Source organism: Phodopus roborovskii, unplaced genomic scaffold (genome assembly GCF_943737965.1).
Source record: "Phodopus roborovskii unplaced genomic scaffold, PHOROB, whole genome shotgun sequence".
Lineage (NCBI taxonomy): Eukaryota > Metazoa > Chordata > Mammalia > Rodentia > Cricetidae > Phodopus > Phodopus roborovskii.
The window spans coordinates 51,554,089-51,575,351 of NW_026126418.1; the positions used below are offsets into that span (position 1 = coordinate 51,554,089).

Consider the following 21,263-nt stretch of genomic DNA (forward strand, 5'->3'; position numbering starts at 1 on the left):
AAACTTAGTCCAAACCAATGACCTCTTCTAAATTCTCATTAACAAATTCATGCTCCTGCTCAAATTCAGAAGAAAACCTATGTAATACACTGACAACTTTCCAACTGTACTGACAACACACAAGAAATTCTTTATCTTTTAAAGGCATGGTCTCACTATGTGTCTCTGGTGTCACCGTAAACACGGTCCCATCAGTGTTCTTGATGGAAAGGATTTTGCTTCTGCCAATGTGTTATTTTAGATCGAAGTTATTGGTTTCCAAGCACAGCTATAGGATGTCACAATCTATAAATCCCTGAGATCTTTTTGTTGCCTTCCACATCGCTGTACTCATGAGCTGCTCAGCTGTCTGGAGTAGTTTTTGGTGTAGGTTATGTTCACAACATAAAGATTAGAAGAAAACTTTCAAGGGACGAGGTCATAGAAACCAACCCAGGAAACAGCTTTCCCACCTCTATGGCTCATTTTGAGCTGGCGTCAAAATTTGTAGCCATCTAGGAAATTACGGTGAGCCCTGGAATTTGCATAGAGAGCTGTGCCTTCAGTTGCTAGCCGGTTTTTCACCAGTGAGTTAATGTACACAAAAATACGCTTTTCAAAGGCCGTCTTGGAATTAGAGCCGAGATAGGAACGTCAGCAATGGCGGCAGGACAAAGTCCGCAGGACGTGAAACCGAAGCATCCTCTTTTTAAAGGAATCGAAAGCGAAAGTACCAGGGGTGATTGAGCGCTGCTGGTCGCAGGGGCTTTCGCGTTGGGGTTTGGTTCTAAGCGCTGGCTTCCCGGAGCTGGGCAGCAGAACGGGTGAGTGCTGGTCCAGTCTGGTGCGCCCCGCAGTCAAGGATGCTCCGAGAGGCAAGGAGGGTGGTGTCGGGGCGCGGGCGCGGGCGGGGGTCCCGGGCGCACTGCCTGGGGACTCGCCCGCCAAGGGCGCTGCGCTCCTACCGGGCGGTGCTTCATCTTCCAGGGAAAAGAAAACTTAGAATGAGTGTTCTTAGGAAAATGGATTTCTCAAGAAGACACATTTTTCCTTGGCGAACACTGAACTCCATAGTCAATGCCTCATTTTTTTTTAGAATAAGTAAGATTTTTTTTTCTTTTTCCTTTGAAAGGGGCCGTTAAAAAGAGAATATTCAATAAAAATTATAGGAGCTCTGATTTGGGCTGAGAAGTCTTCTGCATCTGAGGTTCCCATGCTAACTTGTGTGCTCCTGAAGGGAACTTTTCATGTGTTCTGCCCAACAGGGGGAGAGGAAAAACAGCAGGTTCTACTGGAAAGAGAATTAAATCACCTCTGCTTTAATCCCCACAAAAAAGCACCTGGGTGTTCACAAATCTGGTAGTTCTATTCCCCTGAACTGGCCTTTCGAAGAGCTTAACCTTGAATCATCAGGCCACTTTCTGTTTTTGTTTTGTTTCCCCTCAGCTTTCTTCTCTGTCTGTAAACCCAACTTCGGCCAGCAATGAAAATTTTATACACATATAAAATTATATATATATATAATATATAAAATGATATATAATATATATCATTATATAATATATATAATTATATAATATATATAATTTTATCACTATATATTATATATATCATTATATAAATTATTATATATTATATATCATTATAATATCATTATATATTATATAATTTTAATATTATATAATGATATAATAATATAATATTAATGTTTATAATATTAATATAATATTATATATTACATATTATTATATTATTATTATATTATATTATATAATATATAATATAGATAATATATAATATTAAAATAGATATTAATATTTTATTATATAACTATATATATCATTATAAATCATTATAATAAATATATATAAATCATTATATAAATATATATCATTATATAAATATATATATTTATACACACGCACCCCAATATATCAGCTTTCTGTTTGCATTGTGCTGGTCTTGAACTCTTGATCCTCCTGTTACAGGCCTGTGCCACCATAACCAGATAGACTACTTTATTATATTCAAAAGTGTCACCTAATTGTAAAATTGCAAAAGAAAACACAGTTAAGAATTTTTGATTATTGAAATTTTGTCCATCTTTTGACATGCTTCTTGTCTATACAATGTGGATACATTATGATTCTTTCCTCTGCCAGGCACTCTTGAGTGGCCCACCATGGTGATGTAAATTTAGTTAGGAAGAATAGTTCTTTTTTTTTTTTATTTACTGCCATAATAAATTACATGGCCTTGTTGGTTCATACACACATGCATATATACACTTTTCGATTTAAAGATATTTATTTTTAGTGTTATTTTAAAATTGGACGGGCTGTGTGTGTCTGTGTGTGCATGGACTGCTCCCTTTGTGAGCCGCTTGATTTGGGGGCTGGGAACTGAGCCTGGGTCTTCTGCTAGAGGAACAGACTATTATGTATAGAGAGCTATCTCTCCAGCCCCACACTTCTCAGCTGTAGTAGTCTGCAGGTTTCCCTGGATACAGTAAAGATGCTGGTGGAGAGCTGTCTTCCATCCTGGAAACTCTTGGGATGAGTCCCTCTCCCATTTCTGGACTCTGTGTTTTTATTTGGCTCAGCATCCTTCTGTCATCTTCAAAGTCAGCATCAGCATTGCTTCTCTGATCATGCCTCTGCCTCATACTCTGTCTAACTCTAAAGGTTCTTCTGGATTAAGTTGAGTTTTCACACACAATGCAGGATGTCATTGATATTTTATTCATTTATTAATTTGTGTGTGTATGTGTGTGTGTGTGTGCGTGTGTGTGTGTGCGTGTGTGTGTGTGCGTGCGTGCTCGCGTGCATGTGTGTACATACCTGGGCATGTTCCTGTGGAGCTCAGAGATGGAAGTCTGGTATCATCTACCTTGCTCCACCTTAATTTCTGAGTCTCACTGGACCTGGAGCTCCCTGATTGGTCAGATTAGATGAGCATCGATTTCAGGATACCATCTCACCTTGTTTTCTATGTGGGAGGGAGCCCAGGATGGGAAGTACCAGTGCTTACCAAGCAGACACTTCCCCCTGAGCCATCTCCGCAGCCCCCATCTCCATATTTTAAAGACAGACAATCAGCATCCTGAATTGGGTTTGTAGTCTCAAATCTCCCCTGCAGTGTAATCTAATGTTTTCACAAATTCATGGGACCAGATTGTGGACATCTTTGAGGGGTCATTTTTCTGCTCACTGTTAAGATTGCTTGAAAAGGAAGAATTACAATCCACAGCTCATGAAGGAGAAACTCTTCAGATAAAAACCACGATGAGGATGTCCTAGGGGTGTTTTTAAGAATATTGTATTTTAACAATAGTATTTAAAAACAATTATAATGTAATTTCTCTCTTAAAAATATAATACAAGGAATTATATACATACATACATACATATATATATATATATATATATATATATATATATATATATGAAAGAAATATATTTATTTTCTTTCCTGGGCAGGAAAATACCCATAGTAAAACATACAATGTAACATGGGTAATTCTAGGTTGCATAGGTTCCTGGAATGGATATAAGAAGCTGTGCCTGTGGATCCAGTCTTTATATATATATGTATATATATACATATATATATATATACTGACTCTTCATCAAAATGGCACATATAATTAAAGTGCCCCATAAGCAGTAAAGACGAACTAATGTCCTCTGGGGAGGTCTGAAAGAGCCTTGGGGAGGTTTGCCATGACCCTCGAAGAAGCGAAGGCTTTCATTTGGTGGAGGTTGAGGCAGCAAAGGCCCCTTCAAGAGACCTTTGAACTAAGTTGAGGAGCTGTTAAAATAATGAGTGATAAGTTGTGAGACCATGGATGCATATATATGTCTGTATAATTTTAAGTAGTGCATCTCAAACTTATGGACAAGTTGCAAGTAATAAAAAAATGATCTTTATTTTACCATTTGTCCCAGTATGAGCATCATAGATTGCATTTAGTTGTGTTTCTATAATTTCCTTCAATCTGGGAATTTCTCCATCTTCCTTGAAAAATGTTCACTTAAAGAAAAAGAAAACAGGCAAATTATAGCCTACGCTGTGTCTGGCTTTGAGTTTGTCTGATGCCTCTTCTCTCTTAGATTCGGATTGTGTATCTTTGCTTGTGCTCTGTTTTCAGCCTATCCTATCAGGAACTACATGATCTTGATTTAGCTTATCATATATTTTGAACATCTCATTTTGGTCACTTCTGCCATGTTTCTCCTCTGTGAAATTAATCTTCTTTAAAATGTGTTTTCGGTTCACATGCAAAGAAATGGGTTTCACTGTGACATTTCCGTGTATGTGTTACTGTACTTTATTCTTACTTGATCTGTCACTGCCTTGGCTGTCCTCATGGCTCTCTCTTGTTGAACTCACCCCCCTTCAATTTTCATAACACACACACACACACACACACACACACACACACACACACACACTTTTATATATACACATACTCCATTGCTCTCTTCCTGTACTTCCATCTGCCCTCTTTTTAGGCTTCCTTCTCTCTCATAGTCCCTTGCCTATTTTTTTTTTTAAAATCATGTCATGTGTATAGATGTTTCACCTGTATGTATGTCTGTACACCACACACATGCCTGGTGATGCCTCCTGCATTTTCCTTTCTTTGCATTGGCTTTTTGGGGCCTTTGATGCTTGCATAAATGTTAGGAATTTTAGTTTTGGTCTGTGAAGAATGTCAGTGGAATTCTAGTGAAAATTTGCATTGAATCTGGAGATAGCATAATCATTTTCACAATATTAACTCTGTAAATCTATGAGCATGAGAAGTTTTTCCATATTCAAATGTCTTACTTATCTTTTTGTTCAGTATTTCAAAGTGTTCACTGTTCCCAATTGGATTTATTCTTAGGTATTTTATTTTTGTTTTTTAACTGCTGTTCTCCCCGCCCCCACCTTAACAAGTTTGTCATTGGTATTCAAAAAAGCTGAATTTTTAAAAATGTACTTTTTAAGATAAGGTCTTACTATATAGCCCTGGCTGACCTAGAACCCACTAAATAGAGTGGGCTGGCCTCCAACGCATAGAGATCCTCCTTGCCTCTCCTTCCTCAATGCTGGGATTAAAGGTGTATACCATCAACCTGGCAAGCTATTTATGTTTGTATCCTGATGTTTTCTAAGGTCAGATGGAAGTGTTTCCGGTGGAGTCTTCTGGGTGTTTTTAATAAAGAATGATGTCATGTGCAAGGATCCTTTGACTTCTTCCTTTCCTATTTGTATCCTTTTTGTCTTTCTCATGTTCCAGCTCTGTACTGACTAGGAATGGAGAGAGTAGGCATACTTGTTTTGTTCCAGATTTTTTAGGGAACACCTTCAGTTCTTCTCCATTTAATATAACATTGGCTGTAGGTTTATTGCATATAACCTTTATATGCTAAGGTATGCTCCTTCTATTCCTGGGTTCTTCAGGCCTTTATGTTAAAGAATGAATTTTGTTGAAAGGTTTTCAGTGTTGATCTATATAGTCATGTGATTTCTGGCTGTACATCTACTTACATGCTGTATCACATTCATTGGTTTGTGTATGTTGAACTAATGAACTTAACTTGTCATGATATGTGGTGTTGATGTGTTGTTGAATTTGATCTGTGAGTACTTGATTGAGAATTTTTGCATGTATGTTCACCAGCTAAACTGATCTATAGATTTCCTTTATTTCCTGTGTGCTCCTGTCCAGTTTTAGTATCAGGGCGATGCTGGCTCTGTGAAATGAGTTAGAAATTCCCTCCCTCCTTTTTTCCCTGTAAGACAGTTTGGGGGATATCCCAGTTGACATCATACTTACTTGGTCAGTTTCCTGTATGGGTCCTTGAGCCCTGGGAGTTGCTTTACTTGGGTCATATTTATTTTTCTGCAATATTTTAAAAAGGGTTTTTAAATTGTTGGTTACCTCAAGATACTCTGGGCTTCTCTTGTGTATTTCCTGTTCCACACTTTGAGTCAGCCATTACTTCTTGGTTCTTTTTATCGGAGAAAAGAGTTTGAAACCATGATGTGCCTTGACCCTGTCTTTCTGACATTCATATTGGGTAAACTTAGGCATGACTAATTTTTTTCACCATTCTTTTATTTTAGTTTAAAAATATGTGTTTTGTTTGTTTGTCTTACAGAATGCAGAGACTTTAACCACTTAAAATCTTTGGACAGTATGTCACATGCAAGTTATTAATGTGCATATAAAGTTATTTTGATCTATGAATCCTTTTTTAACTAATTCAATGTGCAGGCAGGGCTTCTTCACAATTTTTTTGGAAGGGCCATTTGACTCCTTTTGCCAGACAGGTAAACCTTATGGTGTTTCCTTTAAACATTTTTTTTTGTGAGTTGATAAATATATAGATATTTACAATTGCAGAGGAAACCAACTATACTGAAATATGTATGACAGAATACTGAAGCAAATTTTTCATTTATTTTTATTACATGTTTTTATTTATTTTGTAGGGAGTGTGTGTGTGTGTGTGTGTGTGTGTGTGTGTGTGTGTGTGTGTGGTGTCTGGGTAAAACCCAGTTCTACAATTTTGAGCCAAATTGGAAACAAGCTTTAATTAAGTACTGACCAGAAAATTTGACTTTGGTCAAGCCCATCTTTGGGTTTCCAGTGATTGGCTATGAGACAGGTGTTGTAGGGACTTTTTAAGGACAAACCCAAAAGGTCACAGTATTTCCCATTTGGCTTTGTTTTTTTTTTTTTTTTTTTTTTTTCAAAAGCTACATCTCCCATCATTCCAGGAAGTTACCTGGTCCCTGTGCAGGGGGGGCTCATAGATTGACACTTTGGCTCTGTGTGTGTGTGTGTGTGTGTGTGTGTGTGTGTGTGTGTGTGTGTGCCAGTGCCACAGCATGGATGCAGAGGTCAGAGAACAATGTGTAAGTCACTTCTTTTCTTCCACCTGTGGTTTCCAGAGGTAGAACTCAACTCGTCCAGGCTTGGTCACAAGTGTCTATCCTCTAAGCCATCTCTCCAGCTGCAAATTTTGCTATATTAACATGTATCACTATATTGTAATATAGCATGAAACCTAGCAGTGAGTTTACTAGCTCCTATTGACACTGTGTTAAGAGCAATATTGCAGCATATCAACAATGACTCATTTGGTTTACTATTGCTTTCTGTGTATCCTTGAGTTGAAACAAAGGATTTTTATAATTTCCAAACACATGTTGGTGTCAGGTTTAGAAGAATCTCCAATTCCACAAACTCCAAAAGACAGTCCTAATATTCAGAAATGAGCAGTTTGGCCTGGAGGAGGGCTTGTGGCCGCTGGATAAAGCCAGAGTTCTTCAGGAACTTGTGAACTTCAGGAACTGCCAAAAAAGAAGTCTTTTTCCCTTACTGCTGGCGAAAGGGGCATATTGCTCTTAATTTGCATACACCTGTGGCACCAATCATATCAGTGACCATGCAGGTCTCCAGGCTCCCTAAGTCCCTACTCACAAGGACTTTTATACATTTCAAAGTCTCCACACCAGCCTCCTGGCCCCTCCCTCCCGGAAGCTGCTCACCCTCCTTATAACCCTTGCTGTCCTCAGTTTTCTCTATGATGCCCTCCTGCTCTTGCTATTGGCACTGCTTTCTCTATTCCCTATCCCCTGTTATTCTCTCCTCGCTCACAGAAAGCCCTGGCCATATCCAGTCTGCTGACTGTGTTCAGTCTACTTTCTCTCTTTGCTCTGGACTCTAACAGATACCTCTGGTTGTTTTCTCTTGTTCACAACAAAGACCTTAACCATAATGAGGAACAGTCATGTTGGCAGGTCCTATACAATTAGGGATGTGAAGTCTTCAAATTACAGATGATGTTTAGCTGTAAGTCACATGATGATAGGAAAAAACAACACAAAGCAAAGAAGGCATGGTTCTTGCACGAAAGGGCAAAAACTGTTATTTTTTTTTTGAATTTGTGTTGTATATGATTGTAAAAGCACCCCCTTCTTTTATTAGAAAATCATGGATGCTGATACTGACAACAAAAAGGACTCACCAGAGAAAGTTATGAAAACTGAACAAAATGAGGTAAGAAAAATGTGTAGATGCTGTTAAGAATGATTTGTGCCCACCCCCCCTTTTTTTTTTGAGAGTAGATTTCTCTTTGTATCAGTTCTGGCTGTCCTGGAACTAGCTTTGTAAACAGGCTGGCCTAGAACTCACTGAGATCTGACCGCCTCTGCTTCCCAAGTGTTGGGATTAAAGGCGTGCACCACCACCGCCTGGCTGTGCCTGTTCATTTTTAAATAAGGTGCACTTTTTGTCTGTGCCAAAGTCGTAAGGCTATTGGGCTTTTCTAAAGATCCTTACATTTGTTGTATTATAAAAGCTTTACACTAAGAATTGTGTTGCTATTTGTTTTCTTAAAAATATTGTTTTCTCATCTTCTTTTTGGGTTTATACCAGGAAATGAAATGTGAGCAATTACCTAATGAGACCCAAGTGGGAACAGAGGCCCCGGTGCTCAGAGCTGTTAGCAAGGCTTATGTTTGTGTTGTCAAAGCAGATGGCTACTCTTGGAGTCATTGCTTATAAACAAACAAAGAAAGAAAAAAAATCAATAAACCTACCTAAAAATGAAACAAACAAATAAAAACTGCCTTAGTGTAATGTGTTCACAGTTATAGTGCAATTAAAAGTCAGATAACTTAAGAAGGAAGATTTTAACTAAGTCCTGGAAGGTTGAGTCTAACTCCTTACCTTAATTATAAAATATTCTGTATCTAATGTGGAAGGTAATAGTTTCTTTGATCATGTAATAGAGCTAAAGAATCTTGGTAGGATTAGGAGAACTGCCAGGGGCTGGAGAGATGGCTCAGCAGTTAAGAGCACTGCCTGCTCTTTCAGAGGACCTGGGTTCAATTCCCAGCGCCTACTTAGTAGCTTACAACTGTCTGTAACTCCAGGGGATATGACACCCTTATACAGACATACATTTGGAAAACATCAATGCATATGAAATAAAAAATAAAGCATTAAAAACAAACAAAAAAAAAACAAGAAAAAAGAAAAAGAAAACAAAAAAAGGAGATGAGCCATTGGGCAATGAAATAAGGTATTAAGACTATGCACTCTGAAGGTGGGCATATTTATTGTGAGGCTGGCCTAAGGCTGCCTAGGGTTGGGGTGGGGGGAATTTCGTCTTTAATAATTTAGAAAAAGGCATCTCAAAGGTGTTTAATTTTTATTATTATTATTTGGTGTTTTTTTAGGGATTAATTCATGAAGTTATGAGGCAAAACTTGCAGCTAGACCAGGAGATCAAAAAACTTGAAGCGGAGTTACACTTGGACGCCAGAGAATTTCAAGTATTGTGATTATTTTGTGTGTATTTTAGTGGACATGTACTTTTCAGAAAACAATGATTTAGTTGTTTATGATTAACTCTAAAACATTATAGCCACTTATAACACCAGTATTTGTTTTTGAAAGCAGCCATGGCTGGTCCTGAGCTCATTATGTAGACAATGCTGGCCTCAGGTTCACAGATATCTACCTGTCTCTGCTTCCCGTGCACGGGCTTTAAAGGAGTGCACCACCATGCCCAGCTGGGGCTACTGTTTGTATTAACCCCAAATGGAGAAAAACCCGTGTTCTTCCGTAGTAGAATGAGTAATAAATTACTGTATAGCCGTACCATTAAATTCTACACAGAAACAAGAATAGTTTTATACAACATGAATGAATATAACAAACATGACATCGGTACATAAAAGGCCATGGAGGGCCTTCTGTATGATCCCATTTGAATAAAGTTTGTTCTGAGTTATATAGCAGTTCACTCTGGGGGCAGGCAGGTTTCCCTTGGGAAACCAGGACTTCAATGGTTCTGCCTTGTTTGGGTGTTTGCTTCATGTGATTTCTTCATGCACTATATTTGTGATGCATATTTTTTTCTTACTACCTGTGGCCAGCATGAAAACCATACAAAATCACAAAATTAACAAAAGTTAAAGACCAGCAATCCTTATTGCAGATCGCCTTCCTATCAAACATTTGGTCTTCTCATTCATTGTCCTTAACTGTGTTCATCTAACTCGCTGGAGTAATTTAAATGAATTTCACAGTTTAAAGAGTCTGGCATAATCTGGACATAGTGACACACACCTTTAACCCTGGCTGAGGCAGGGGGACCCTTGTGGGAGGCTAGCCTATTCTACAGAGCAAGCTTCAGGCCAGCCAGGGCTACACAGTGAGACCTCATCTCAGAACAAAGAAGTTGGCCATGTATTGATCTGTGTCACTTATAGTCTCTCCTAAATAATAATTTTTCCTTTATTTGAATGGTCTAATAAGCTTTATCCCTTTTTTTCTTCTAGACAAACAGGATATTAACACTGAAACTATCACTTTTTAAAATTTCTTTGAGATAGGACATCCTGTGGTTATGAGATGGGTGATCTGGTATAAGATGGTTAGGATTTGTTTACTTGTCCAGCTTTGGCCCGATCAAAGGGCCTTGGGAACCTACCTGCCTAGTAGACCCATTTTACTGAAGATCCAAAGTGGTGTACAGTTTTGGCTTTCTCTAACTCTGGAAAATATTCAGCTTCAAAAGGGTTGAAAACTGTTTCCACATGATTGGAAAACACTCTGTGTCTCTTCAGGGTTGGAGGATTGCTATGAAGTTAGCCTATAGTAGCTAGAACCCTACTATGATTTCTTGTAGAGGTAAAATAGGTGTTAAGAATTTATCCCAAGACTCACTGAGTAGTTGCAGGCTCTTTCTGATAACACATTTATTTTAGTGCGTAAAATAACCATGGGAGATGGAATATGTGCACATATAACTCACAGATGCAATTATGCATAATTACACATTTGTTGATGTTAACGATTTTACGCAGGTAACTACTACAACTATCTACTTTTTGGGGGGGTGGGTTACAATTCTTGTTGATAGTGTGTTCTACATTGTTGTATAAATTTAAATTATGAAAATGAAATGATAAAAAGTTGATAGGTAGGTTAGATGTGGTGACATGCCTATATCAGCAATTTCAGCAGTTGGGAGGCTGAGATAGGAGAATCCTGAGTTCAAGGACAGCCTGGGCCACATAGATCCTGACTAAAAACAAAAGAACAAACAAAAAACCCAATAAAGACCTTGGGAGATTCAGGGAAAGTTGGAATTTAATGCTGGCAGTTTTCATATCATGTAGCTCAGGAGTCTTAGGGGGAAAAGAGAAGCTATTTAGTTTTGTCAAGAAAAAAAAATCACTCATGGTAGGGAGTTCTTGGTCCTAGATTGGACATCTATATTACCCGATCTGCTCAAGGAACATGGGGGAAGAGGAGGTGGGAACAATGTAAGAGCTGAAGATGGGCATGTGAGCAGTAAACAGATGTCTTCTATAAAATGAGCTGTCTGCATGAGCTGTCAACACTTCACCACCAGTGGGGGAAGGGCCCATGAGACCCCATCCCTCCCTGAGAATATATTGACCCTTAATGGCTGCTGGGGAAGGGGATGACTCCTGGTGTCTCCTTCATTAAATAACCCCAACCCATGCTCAGGCAGGAAACTAATCAGGCATGGTGGGTCACACACAAGATGTGAAAGGAAGGATGCTTGTGTTAAAGAAAAGATTTCATCAGTAAAATGAAATGAAATGAGTGAGGGGAAAAAGGGTGAAAATGACTAAAATTCATTGTACTCATGCATAAAACTGTGAATGAATAAAAGAAGTCTCAGTTTACACAGCTTGAAACTTGCCTCACTTATCATGCATCCTTGCCATGAAACTAAACATAGTTTCTAATAACTTCTTTTTGAGATTGTACATTACTGACATAGTTACTGGCACTGTAGACTGATTTTTCTTTGGGCTGCCAGCTCACAAAAAAGAAAAAAAATGACACAGAGACTTACTATTAATTGAAAGATTGGCCTATAGGTTAGGCTTGTCCCAGTAGCTCTTATAACTTAAATTAACCCATTTGTATTAATCTATGTTTTGCCTCGTGGCTTTTTATGTCTCTTCCATCTTGCACCTCCTGTTTCCTCTCTATGTCCTTTGGCATCTCTCCTGCACTAGATTTATCTCCTCTTCTCTCTCTCTGCCCGGAAGTCCTGCCTAACCTCTTTCTGCCCAGCTATTGCCCATTCAGCTCTTTATTAAACCGATCAGAAGGCACCTTGGCAAAGACACATCTTCACACTCTACAAACGATTGTTTCACAACAAGGCATTTATTTACCTAAACCGTGGGGATTTGGAATTGGATACTATGCAATATTGATCAGCTTAAACATGGGTTAGGAAAAGTGAGAGGATTATATACTTTTGATTTCATCTATAAAGTGATATTAAAGGATCAGCAGTGATTACCTTACTGAGAAACTGCCCGGAAGAAGCAATTGCTATAGATGCTAAGCAAGACTACAAGTAATGTACCAGAAAGCTCTATAGTCAGTGGAGAATGAATTATTGGATGACTAGATTGTGCCGTCACTGGGAGGACTTAAGTTATTTCTTGTCTTGATTTTAATCAAACACATCTGTTTTAATTAGATTAAAGAGAATATACCAGAAAGAGATCTCAAATTCACCTCAGTGGAGAGTTCAGAGGATGGTGACCTGTTCTCAAATAGCTCCTGTTCATTTCAAGTGAGCTCACAGATTGCTTATGAGCTCCAGAAGGGACAAGCTCTTATCACCTTTGAGAAGGAAGAAGGTATGGCTGATCTTAAAAACATGACCATGTCACCTTTGCAAGCATCTGGACCTTCAAAGATCTTCCATTAGTTGTCTGGCTGTCACTTTACAATCTGTGTTTGCTGTTTTTTCCTGTCTTCATAGTGGTGTTCTGAGGCAGATGTGACTGATAGTCTCAATTTACAGAGAAGAAAACCAGGCATTAAGTAGATTAGATACGTTAGATCTATTACCTGTAATATATAATGATGTAATATCTATAATCTATAATATTATATATACAATGATGTGGAATACTGACAATGTTATATGTGCAGTGATATTAAAGGATCCATGTTTATTACATATTCTAAAAATAATGGCTTTGGAAATATATGGGAGTTGGGATGTTCAACATCAGCTTCTTTCTAATACCTATGTCCCTTAAATCATAATAAGCATATTATAACATTATAATAATGTAAAGAAGTAGGACTTGCTAGGTGTGGCAGCACACAGCTTTAATCATAGCGTTCAGGAGGCAGGAGCAGACTTATCTCCATGAGTATGAGGCATTCCTAGCCTCCTAGCTTACATAGTTTCAGAGCAGCCAGAGCTACATAGTGAAACCCTATCTCAAAAAAAAAAAAAAAAAAAAAAAAAAAATGTTAGAAGTAAAAAAGTAGCAGACTCTACTCCAGGTGTTCTCTGGGACATCTAGTTTCAAAAGTGTCCAATTCTGTAAATACAGGATAGCAAAGATAATTGTTGTATGTGTTTCATTGGTAAGGAAACAGATTCTGAGGATGTTTAAGTGATTTAGTAAATTAGTTACTCTGTGATTGGATTGAGCCCATGAATAGAAAGGTTTGGGATAGGACCTGATGTTGGCCAAGTCCAAAACTGTATGGGTCCTTCAGGACTTGGCTCCTTCCTGAGGAAGATTTGAGTGCTAGCCTTGTCTCCTCGTGAGGGCAGGCCACTAACTCTTGGGCTTTGATTCTGGCACCGAAAAGCAACGTGGTCTTCAGGACCATTTCAGGCTTAGAATCTGTGATTTTAACCTGTGTCTTCTGGTGTCTGGCGCAGCACACTGGCTTGAAAATAAATGTTAAAAGGAAACCTACAGGAGGTCAAGGCAAGCAGAGAGGAGGCTTCCACCAAGGTTCATTTTGTTCCCCCTGGAGAACCATGTCCATAGTTGAGGGGAAGCCTTGCTGGCAATGGGCAGTCAGACTGACGTGTTACTGGCAGATACAAGGGAACATATGGTTGTTATGTGGTGGTCATTGCATGGCAGTCACCTGGACTTGCTGGGATTAGGAGTCACTTCAGACGCAGCCTTGATGCTGTTTATTCCCTTGATGTGGTTTTGAAGTCCCCATACCAAGGAGCAGCAGAAGTAAACAGGGTTTGCTTTGACAGTCATAGTAACTAAAGTCAGGATACAAGTGGTCCTTCTCTGTTGAGTCAGATCACCAGATGTTAGGGACTTGGGGATAATGAGAGGATCATCTGAGTATTACTTCATTGATGTTTGCTGTTACCATCATCTGTTGCCATTAGCAAAACAAAACAAAACAAAAGCATCTAAATTCAAGGGTCATATTGTGATACAGTGAGCCTGAATTCCCACCCAACAACGCCCTGTTTTCCAGCCTTGTTTCTTCCTCATCCTGTGGTGTGCTCCCTGGTTGTCATAAACACACATGGGTTCATAAGAGAGGAAGCAAACATCTCTTATCTTCATAAAAAATTAGAATAAGTGACTTCAAAGAGCAACAGCTGGAGTATTATAAAGTCACAACACACAATTAAGGAGAAATTCCTGGGTGGGCAGTGGTGGTGCTCCCCTTTAATCCCAGCACTCAGGAGGGTAGGGGCGGGCAGATCCCTGAATTCAAGGCCAGCCTGGTCTACATAGTGAATTCCAGGACAGCCAGGACTACACAGAGAAACTGTATTTTTTTTTTTTTTTTTAAAAAGGTAGAAGAAGAAGAAAAAAGAAAGGAGCTCCCACATCCATTTTAACTAAGTATGGTGTTCTTCAAAAGTCTACTGGCTTTGGTATAGTTGTAGCCCAGAGCCTCACCCATCTGTGTGGAGCAATGAGAGTGCTCTATGATACAGTGGCACTCTCAGTATTTTAAAGACTGTTTATAGGAGAAAGCAAAGTAATGTGTCTTTCCTGGAAAGGCAGACTAGAAAGAGCATGTTCTTTGGTGCTAGTAGCATGTGAGCATGACAAAGGGCAAAGTGAGATAAAATACTAAAAATGACACTGGCCCACAAAAGTCTTTCTAGCTCACTGAACTGGGGGCGGAGGGGGGGCTCTGACTGAGCTTTACTGTACTAGGGAAATTCCTTGGTTGTGTTGTGGAGAGGGAGTGTGAATGTCTGCACCAACCAGATAAGAGAGAGGAGGACAGCGTTGTCCCTTAAGATAAAACTGAAAATCTCTTTTTGCCTTTTTTTTTTTTGTTGTTGTTGTGAATTGTGACATTGAGTTTCCCTATTTTGGTAGTAAGACTATTGTGACTTAGAACTCCCAAGAAAAATGTTAAAATTTGATCCTTTGAAACTGAGGAAAATGGGGCTGGTAAGATGGCTCAGCAGGAAAAGGCACGTGGTGCTGAGCTTGCTCATCTTAGTGCCATCCCTGGGACACACACACATGCTGTAGGAAGAGAACCAACTCCCATAGGTTGTTCTCTGACCTTCACACAAACGCCCCTCACCGGAACACCCCCCCCCCATAAATAAATATAATAAAAACAGAATTGAAGAAAATAAGAAAAGACAGTAACTTGCCCTTGAATAAAAAGTGGAAAGTTTCCTCAGGATATCATGAATGTCTACTTCTAAAATTTCGTCCCAGTTGCACAGAACGTGATAACGATGGGGAAGCATGTCGTGCAGTTGGAGAAGGCCCCTGTGAAGGTCACTGCACATCCAGTCCCTCTAAGCATAGGAGTCAGATTCCAGGTGAGACAGTCTAAAGTCTTTAGTCATTCTCTTGGACACAGGCATTTTTCTTACTTGTGACTATGAAATGCTTTCCCAGGTTCATGTGAACATTTCTAAAATGAAGATCAATGTGACGGGAATCCCTGATGAACTTCCTGAAGAGCAGATGAGAGACAAGCTGGAACTGAGCTTCTGTAAGTCCAAGAACGGAGGTGGAGAGGTGGAAAGCGTGGAGTATGATAAGAAGTCAGGAAGCGCTGTGATCACGTTCGTGGAAGCTGGAGGTATGCAATCACTCCACCACTGCACGATTTCTGCCCATTTGGGTGTTGGAAATGTATTGTCATGATCACTGGGGGTGTTTCCTTTGGGTTTTTTTTTTTTTTTTTTTGGAACACTCTTTTTAAAAAAGTCAATTTTCTTAGAATTACTTAATTTAACACCCGTGTGTGTGTGTGTGTGTGTGTGTGTGTGTGTGTGTGTGTGTGTGATACTCGTGTGGAGGTCAAAAGACAGCTTGCACCATTGGTTCTTTCTTCCACTATGAGGCTCCTGAGGGTTGGATTCAAGTTGTTGGTTTGGGCAGTAAGGACCTTTACCTGTTGAGCCATCTTGTTGGTCTAGTGGAGATTTTCTTTCTTTCTTTCTTTTTTATTTTTATATTAATTTATTTTTATTTTTATTTTACATATCGATCCCAGTTCCCCCTGCCTCCCTTCCTCTTTCCTTCTCCCCCACCCTCCTCATATGTACCCCGATAGTTGAGATTTTCTTGCCCTTATTAAAAAAAAAAAAGCAGAATCCAGGAAACAATTTCCTGTCTGCTCCTGAGCATGTTATAAATACAAAGAACAAGGGCATGCATTGTAGTGAGTAAGGTCATGTGTCAGGCAGATCAGTGGATGCGTGTATGTATTATGTGTATTATCTTTTTAATCATCACACTTTCTTATCATGAGTGACATAGGTGAGACATTCATGTCACTAATAGGAAGCAGAAGTCTAGACAAGATAAGTAATAATCCCTAAAATCACACTGTGGGTGTGCAATAGAGCAGTTTTGGCTGAATCTTGATGTATACCTCTGCTATTCTCGTTAGTATGGTTCTAGGGCTTTCCCCAAGTTTACGAATAATAGAAATTCTGCTGTGTCATTAAAACAGACTGATTATATTATTTTCTGCATGAAAGTAATGTGTGGGTTTTGTTTTGTTTTGCTTTGAGACAGGGTTTCTCTGTGTAACAGCTCCGGGTGCCCTGGAACTCATTTTGTAGACCAGGCTGGCTTCGAATTCATGGAGATCTGCTGACTCTGCCTCCAGAGTTCTGGGATTAAAGGCATGTGCCACTAACTGCCCAGCAGTAATATGTGTTTTAAAGAGAAATTGTAATGATGACAGTGGAGTATTGACTATCTCCTCAAATTTCCCTTTTCTTTGGTGTGAAAGTACTTTTGGTTAGTAGGGGACATTTCCAGGCCTTTCTCTGGGCACATTCAAACCCACCACTGTATGTTTGACCTGGGTCTTTGAGGAATGCTTGTGGTCTCCTGGTGGAGTGTGTCATAGTGAGAAAGTCCTGAAGTAAGATGTGTTCAGTGCAGCCTTCATATATTACCTTTGAAATGAAGAGTAACTTGGTGGAATGTTTATTGTCAAGGATCCAGATTTAAAATTTCCAAATCTGCAAGTGTGATTTGCCTAATGGATGCTAGTCGCTCCATCCCTTGTACTTGGAAGCAGTCCAGGAGAAACTTTATTATAAATCACAATGCAGTTTGTTGATACTCTTTTAGCTTGGAAATCTGTGCTGGAGTCCTTCTTAGAAGTGATGTCCAGCCAAAAGCTACACCTTTAGGTAATTCTGGACAAGTATAAAGTTTTCTGAAGGTAGGCATTCTTGTCATCTCATAAGCAGTGTCTTATGTCCTTTCTACTGTAACCATGTAGGTGCTGTAATGACTTGCTTCTCTCAGTAATCAGAAGCAAGCCATATAAGATAGCCAAAGCCACATGGGTCATCACCAGTGCAGGCAGGGCTGAGGTGGGCCTAATCATTTGAGGATCTTTCTACCTCCTCGGTCCCCTGCTCCTGCTTCCACTTACCATTGGAAACACTTTAACTGTACTAATTAGGGGACGTAAGATGGCTCAGCTGGTGAGTGTCTGCCATTGAGCTGATGACCTGTGATTAAGATCTGGAACCCACGTGGTAGAAGGAGAGAACCAGTCCTTACTTGTTCTTCTCTGATGGCCACATGTACATGGTGACATATACACGCATGTGCATACATACAGCTGCACACAGAATTATCTGAAGAAATGTGTACAATTTACTGGCATTAAGTAAATGCTGTCATAGCGTTGTGCACCCATCACCACTATCCATCCTCAGAGTGTTCTTACCATCTTAAGTAGAAACTCCATCCGTTAAACAATAGTTCCTTTTGACTTCCTCTTTCAACCCTCGGTATCCCCCTGTCTTTGGTCACTCCAGTTTGCTGTTGTAAATACTTCATACAAGTGGACTCATACGACATTTGTGTCCCTTTCAATTTGGCTGTTCAAGATGGAAGATTTTGCTTCCTTATTGTATGGATTTCTGTTTTTCAAAATTACAGAGTTTCTCAGAAATTAACTTCCCTCTTCAGTGTTTTTTTGATAGTGTTCTGTTGGAGGGAAGTTTTAGCTATGATTAAAAGTGTTTATGATATAAAAGGAAAATACTTTTTTTGGTTTGCTTTCAGTTGCTGACAAGATTTTGAAGAAGAAAGACTATCCTCTTAACGTGAATCCAAAATGCTATAGAGTTACAGTTACTCCGTTTATAGAGAGACGCTTGGAAAAGTACCAGGTAGTTCACCTCTCTTCCTTCCGTTTGATAGCTCTCTGCTCCACCATACCCGACAAAGACAATAGAACGTGATGTGTCTGTGATACTCAGCTTATTAAAGAGGGCTATCTAAGCAGTTTCTTCACTTCATTTGTGCTGGGTTTGTGCAGAATGAGTTTGTATTTTGAAACAATATATTAATGCAAAGCTGTGCCTTATTTTAAAAAATGGGTGCCAGGCCTGGTGGTGCAGTCCTGTTATCCTAGCTATTCAGAAGGCTGAGGTGGGTGGATCTCAAGTTCAATGCATACTTGGGCTACAGAATTCAGAGAGACCCAGGCAACCTAAAAATCCTGTCTCAAAATAAGAAGTTATTAAAAAAGGGCACGGGGGGGGGGTGGTGGTGGTGGGGGGGTGGGACTTGGACTATAACGTAGTAGTGGAACATCTTCCTAACACATACAAGCCTATCCCAGTATGCAAACAATGACTCCTCCACTTCCCATCAAAGCCTCTGAAAGCACTCAGAAAATGATAAAACTAATTCTTGTTTTTGTAAATAGAGTCTTACCTTGAGCTACTTTCCTCATGTGTCTGTCAGTCACTGGGCTTCAGACAAACTTTTGCCTAATGTCACTCAACTCCCTTTTATTTCAAACCTGCCCCTGTTTCCTATTCCTCTTCAGATAGTGAATGGCAATACTACCTACCTACTTGGTCTACCTACTTTCTGAAAGCTACAACATGCACGTGCATGCACACACACACACACCTTGGGGGAGTACTGAGCACTGAATCCAGGCCGTCACATAAGTTCTTTATATAATCACTCTCTATCACCAAGTTTCCCTTTCGTCCACATGCTTTTGAGACAGGGTTGCCCTGTAACTTAACTTCAAAGCCGCCATCCTTCTGCTCCAGTTTCCTGAGTTCTGGGGTGACAGGCATGTGCCCGTCATACCTGCTGATAACCCGTATTATAGTCTGTATTTTTGAAATCCTCCAGCATTCCTCCGGTATTGCCAATCACCTCTGACTACCCGTTGACTGTCCTTCTGTCCTTTGAGCACCCCCCCCCTCATTTTCATAATGCCACAGTCATTTTTCTCAAGCTTTAGCCTTCCTGTGACATGTTCTTGCCTGAAAACGCCCTTTCAGCTCCCACAGTGATTCAGCTTTTTCAGAAGCTGCTTTTCTTCTGTAGGTGTTTTCAGCCATATCTAAGAGGACGGTACTTCTGACTGGTTTAGAAGATGTTTGGATGGATGAAGAGGACGTGGAGGATCTAATCAGCATTCATTTCCAAAGGAGGAATAATGGAGGTGGAGAAGTAGATGCAGTCAAGTGTTCTTTAGATCATCCTTACACAGCATATTTTGAAGAATAGGCCAGAGAAACCACATGGAGCCTAAATCACTGTAAACATTTACAAAATATTGTTTTTCTCAAAGAAAAAAAAACAAAAGAACTTTAATTTGTGTTTTCTTATTCTTCCATGGGAAATCTATTCCTGGGTCTCAAAATCCCTGCATTGGTGTGTGTGTGTGTGTGTGTGTGTGTGTAGAAGCAGGTGGATCACTACTGAGTTTGAGGCGGGCCTGGTTACAGAGTGAGTTCCAGGCCAGCCATGGCCACACCTAGAGACCCTGTGGGGGGTGAGGGGGGGGAAAGCAAAGCAAAACAAGATCCTTCTTTGTTTTCAGCTCTGCCCTGTGAGCTCTGACTTAGTCATCACTAAACCCTGCAGATGTCCCCTGCCCCTGCTGCCTGCCTCTGTCTTGACAATTCTATCCCTCTCTTCATAGCCATTCAAAACTCCAGGGCCCCAGGTTCTCTGAGCAGAGTGACTGTTTTCTTGAAGTCTGCTTTACTAGGAGTTGCCAAGCATTAACTAATTCCTTCCAGGCATCTCTTCCCCTAACACACCTCCTTAAGGCCAGCATTTTCTTTGTTTACTCATTTTCTTTGCGCCTTTTAAAACAGGGTCTCATTGTGTAGTCCAGTCTGCCATTCAACCCCTGCCTCCTGATCTCCTGCCTCAATCTATGCACTTGTAGGATTACAGATATCCACCACCATGCTAGGCTTCTTTTACATTATCATTTAAGAGATAGAAAAGTTTGGAATGTGTCCCCTCAGGGTGCTAGGTGCTATAGGATGCTTGAAGTCAAAACTCAGTGTTGCCTCCATTGTTATTAACTTCGCTTTTAATTTACAGAAACCTTAATGATAAAACTAAAGCTTCCTGCTTTGAGAGAGTAAAATTCTTTTTGCCAAGCAAGTTTTGAACAGGCTTTATTCTGACATGTTTCATGACCTGGAAACAAGGTTAAATTAAAGCCAGACATGGTACACACTCCTTTAATCTCAGCACTCTGATGGTTGGTGACATTTCTGTGAGTTCAGGGTCAGCCTGGTCTGCATAGATAGTTTCAGATCAGCTAGGGCTATACAGTGAGACCCTGTCTCAAAACACCACCACCAAAATACTGGCAGAAATCACTCATTCTAGAAAATACTACTAATTTTCTGTTTTCCATGAACTATTCTTAAGTCTAGAAACTAAGTTTATTATCTGCCTTCCAAGCTTTCTTAAGTCTAGAAACTAAGTTTATTATCTGCCTTCCAAGCTGTCCCATGTGACAGTCTAGTCAATTGTTTTTCCACCACATAATGTGGGTCCCACCCTGCTAAATTCTGTCACATGATTGGTAAGGAACTTGAGTTGGAAGCTTAACTTCCAGGACAGTAGTGTTGAGGGATACAGACTTTAGGATTGGGCTTGCGGGACGTGGTTAGGGCATGATGAGGCTGCTG

General features: G+C 39.8%; 1 protein-coding gene across 1 annotated transcript; it reads left to right on the forward strand.

The window, feature by feature from the left end:
* The first annotated feature begins 740 nt into the window (after positions 1-740).
* Positions 741-19,920, forward strand: Nmi (N-myc and STAT interactor). Its single transcript, XM_051184707.1, has 8 exons — positions 741-803; positions 7,967-8,038; positions 9,223-9,318; positions 12,525-12,687; positions 15,526-15,632; positions 15,712-15,898; positions 18,361-18,467; positions 19,651-19,920. Exons 2-8 carry the CDS (start codon positions 7,973-7,975, stop codon positions 19,831-19,833), a joined length of 909 nt encoding a protein of 302 aa, XP_051040664.1. The 5' UTR covers positions 741-803; positions 7,967-7,972; the 3' UTR covers positions 19,834-19,920.
* The last annotated feature ends 1,343 nt before the right edge of the window (positions 19,921-21,263 follow it).